This window comes from Acipenser ruthenus, chromosome 8 (assembly GCF_902713425.1).
Source record: "Acipenser ruthenus chromosome 8, fAciRut3.2 maternal haplotype, whole genome shotgun sequence".
NCBI classification, from domain to species: domain Eukaryota; kingdom Metazoa; phylum Chordata; class Actinopteri; order Acipenseriformes; family Acipenseridae; genus Acipenser; species Acipenser ruthenus.
Window position 1 is genome coordinate 17,960,353 of NC_081196.1, and position 4,227 is coordinate 17,964,579.

General features: G+C 35.5%; 1 protein-coding gene across 2 annotated transcripts in view; it reads left to right on the plus strand.

Moving 5' to 3' along the window:
• The window catches only part of LOC117407478 (chondrolectin-like), a 33,029-nt gene extending 29,390 nt beyond the window's left edge, over positions 1-3,639 (plus strand). For both annotated transcript variants that reach the window (XM_034012563.3, XM_034012564.3), the window contains one exon: positions 173-3,639. In XM_034012563.3, coding sequence (XP_033868454.2) covers positions 173-257 — 85 coding nt within the window. In that variant the 3' untranslated portion in view covers positions 258-3,639. The remainder of the gene's footprint in view (positions 1-172) is intronic.
• The last annotated feature ends 588 nt before the right edge of the window (positions 3,640-4,227 follow it).

The following is a 4,227-nucleotide window of genomic DNA, read 5'->3' on the forward strand; positions in this document are numbered from 1 at the left end:
TTGGAAGGCATGCACTGTCCTTCAGTTCTCCAGAGCTCTTGTGGGAATTGCTGCAGTGAGACACACACATATACATAATAACTTTCCAGGTAGACTTAGTTCAAAAATGAGCTGAATAAAAAATAAATATTGCACTTGATCTTAGTCATTTACTGCATTTAATATTCTACAGCAAACCACGAACCAAAACCAACCAGGACCAGTCAACACTTTGGATTTCAAAGAGCCAGAAGAAAGAAAACGGCATGGAAGTTTAACTAGCATATGATCTTGAAAACTGTACGCTGACTTTCCTGATCTCTGCCTGGCAGCTTGGAATTGCTTCACATACAAATAAGGCTCTGGAATATACAGTACAGCTGAACAAATGCAAACCAAGGAAAGAACTGTGAGAGAGGAGCAGAGAATGAAAACGCTTGACAGTTATGGTTCACCTGGATAATAGTGTATTGTCTTGATCAACTTCTTGCCTGAAAGGAAAATACCCCAAACCCTTAACAATAATAAACAGTTAGTTACTTGCTGGGGGTGTGTGGGTATGGTCAGGATGATGATATTCTATTTTATACTGTATGGATTGTATTTGTCTCCTAAAATGTCAAAGCTACACCTCAGTGTGTTAGGAATGAAGAAAGCACATATCTGAATATTCTTTTAACTAAATATTGGCTGCTTTATCTTTGGTACGGTATAACAATAATTTCCAGATTTCATTTTTATTTGTGTTTGCAAACATTAATTGAAGAGAAATTAGCACTTTTTAAACTCGTTGACATAACACATATTGCCATCTACTCACATTATGTTTTCTTGTAGAATTGCTACATCTACTAATGCTTGAAGGTCATGTACTGAAAAAACAGGCAAAAACCACACTGAAAATGTGCTGCTCACCTATGTCTCTTTCACTTCTCTGAGAAATGCTTGAGTCATGTTTCCTTCTGAGCATTTAAAGAGAGATATATTTAAACGGACACACAAGAAATACAAAATAAATACTTGTTATTCTAATACTGAAATGTATCTGAAGATTTTTTTTATCCACTGAAGAATAAATTCCATCCTGTGTCATTTTCCTAACCTGCTTGACTTCAATAGAGAAAATGAACACATAGGATGAAGTTTATTGCAGTGTATTTACACATAGTTTAAATGTGAATATGACAATTTTCAGATAAATACATATGTGCAGTTTTCTGTTGAATGTTCACTTAAATTGTCTTGTATTTCTCTTTTGAGTCTCAATTATGTCTCCAATAGTGGTTTTAGTAGAAACGTTTCAGACCAATCTCATTCAAATTAGTAGAAAACAAGATTCTCGAGCATTTCTCAGAGAAGTGAAAGACCTAGACCATCTGGGAAATGCTTGTTGGTGACAGATTGAAAATGTCATATGCAATAGGCCAGCTGGATGATGCTGTCTAGGGTGCGTTCTTCTCTGTGTTATATTTTATGTGTGATTAAATATTACTCAGAAATTGACATTTAAAACCACACGCAATTCTAAGGACAATATTCTCCTAAATACTACCATGAGGATGCGTAGTGTATACTTTATACAGTATATTGCACCCTTCATGCCAGTAAACCTCAGAATCAATTTTCTTTTCTTTTATACAACTGAAAGAGAGAGGTGCCACCTGTCTGAAACAGCCACGCATGTTCAGTGTTGGTTACTGGTTCATTCAGGTTTTATGTAGAATACTTAGAATAATTAGTATAACACAGTTTCCAGCTTTGGATATTCTCAGAGAAAATTCCACCTTCATTTAATCTGTCACTATATTGTAAATAGAAATAAACGTATGTATAGGTGTATATGTGCTTGCACCATAATAAAGAAACCTTATTTGAAATCTGATTGCCCTTGGTACATGTCACAGCTTTTATTATGGCATACAATTATAGCAAGTTACATTTTCAACAATCTTTAACATTTTACTGGTTCACATGATTGATCGTGTTTTTATGATTTGGGGTTAGAAAAAAAACCTAAGAAGGTTAAGATCCAGGATGCTAATTTGCATACGGTATCATAAATTTGGCAACAGTAGACAAGAACACAGTGCCTCCTTGCCAAGACAGCATACTTGTCAACATTTGGAAACTTGAGCGGGACGCTTGTCCCCTTGACGTATCCCCTCAACTCAACACCGCACGACCAACATGACAGTAAACACAGACACAATGAAGCGTTCTTACATTTGTATACCGGTGAGTTAGTGATCAGCAGATGTGTCAGCCTCACGAAGTGCACAGCATGTGGTTTTCACTAACTCTACTGTGCAGAATAGATGAATTTTTTTCTATGTGTAAATATCAGGACTTTCTTCCTATGCATCGGGACGTGGGACGTGAAATCAGGACTGTCCCAACCATATAGGGACTGTTGGCATGTATGAGACGGTACCAGAAGGTGGCATCAAAACTCACTTACTGTAAGCTTTAAGTGTCATATTTAAAAGCATCTTGTTGAAATGGTTGCATCTATTTTTTATTCACCATCTTAGTAAGTGAAGAGTTATCAGTTCAACCTAATATAAATAAAAATAGGATGTTATATAATATTCATGGCAAATTAAATATTAAAAATAAAATACATCATATACTGGCACTTCTGCTTTTGGCTCTTCTTGGTTACATATAGAAAATTATAAATATGCCTTAAATACATAGTACACATCTCATTAGTTCTCGAAACAAACACTGTGTTCCTGTCATCAAGCAGAACTACGTGTCCTGAAGAAACAGCTTTGTGTTATTTTGTTTTTCACATGTTGTAGTGGTGCAGTGATCATTTGTACCACACTTGAAATGGACAAAATATTATACTGTACTGTGATTGTTACCACAGCAAAGAAACATGCATATTATTAATAGCATGTTGTTATAGCATTTACTATGTTACTGTAATGCTGCCAAAATTGTGATATATGAAGAATTACAGTCAAAATGCTAATGTCTCTGAAATGCAATTGAAAAGCTGAATTTTAAATCTGGTCTTATGAAATGGGGGGCCTGTGTGGTTTTGGTCTACATTTTGACAAAGCAACTGGGCATGAAATGATGATGGCAACAGTCCCCTGTCTAAGATGGGATATCAAAGGTAAAATGTTTAAAGGGACAGTGCCTCTCTGTGAAGCAGGACACATAATACTGTAGTTAACACTACAGGTTTCAACAAATTAACTTTGACAAAACTGTCTCCCTCTCTGGTATAAGCACCTCAGTTTGTTGTCTCTAAGTTGTAATCATCTGCAAATACAGTGCCGGCACAAATCATGGAAACAACACATGATTTACAACAAGACTAGGGATGGCCAGTGTATTGCCTATTTTTCTTCATTCAGACCAAATACCTTGGTATCTCTGAATAGATAATCGTCTCATCTTTAACAAGCAATTCATCTCACACGTATAACAGCACCACAAAATGTTACCTTTTTTTCTTGGTAAGCAGTACACCTGGGAATGGGGGTTTGTTGCTGGATAACTTTATTCAGATTACTAGACAAGTAACTATTCAGGGATACCAAGATATTTAGTAAGCAAGTAGTTTGGATGAGGTTATCCAGTAACAACTCCCCATCGCCAGTTGCACTGCTTTCCTAGGAAAAGGGGAACATTTCAGGCTACAATTCTACTTGTGAGATGTCTTGCTCATTAAAATATTTAGCATATTGTTAAAGATTCCGTGATTGTTGTGTCCAAAATTTGTGTCGATACTGTACATATAATGTAGATGCTCTTCTTCACAGAACCCTAAAGCTATGGTATGTTGTTGAGTCTGATTAATAAATGCTATGCTATTGGACATTCATTGGAGTTTACTATTTGGATCTGAGGATGAGATAATGACATTGTAACACATGAGCCATACATGTATTTGGGTATGTATTAGATTTCACAAAATTGAGTGTTGCTTTCCCTTTGCAGATTTTAAACCACTGGTTTCTGTAAGGCAGAATGCACAATCTAAAATAGGAAAAAATCAGTTATTTTAATTTCAGTTATACAAGGCCGAAGCCACGAGTTAGATTATACAAAAATAAGAGAGCAGTCCTATTAATACAACAACCCAATTACAAAAATACAACAATTAAACACATTCATTAGAGTATACAAATCACACCTACACTTCCAATTTGATGGTTATTGAGTATCCTATGAAAACACCAGTAAGAGAAATGTCAAACAAATGGACAAAATATTATACTGTACTGTGAT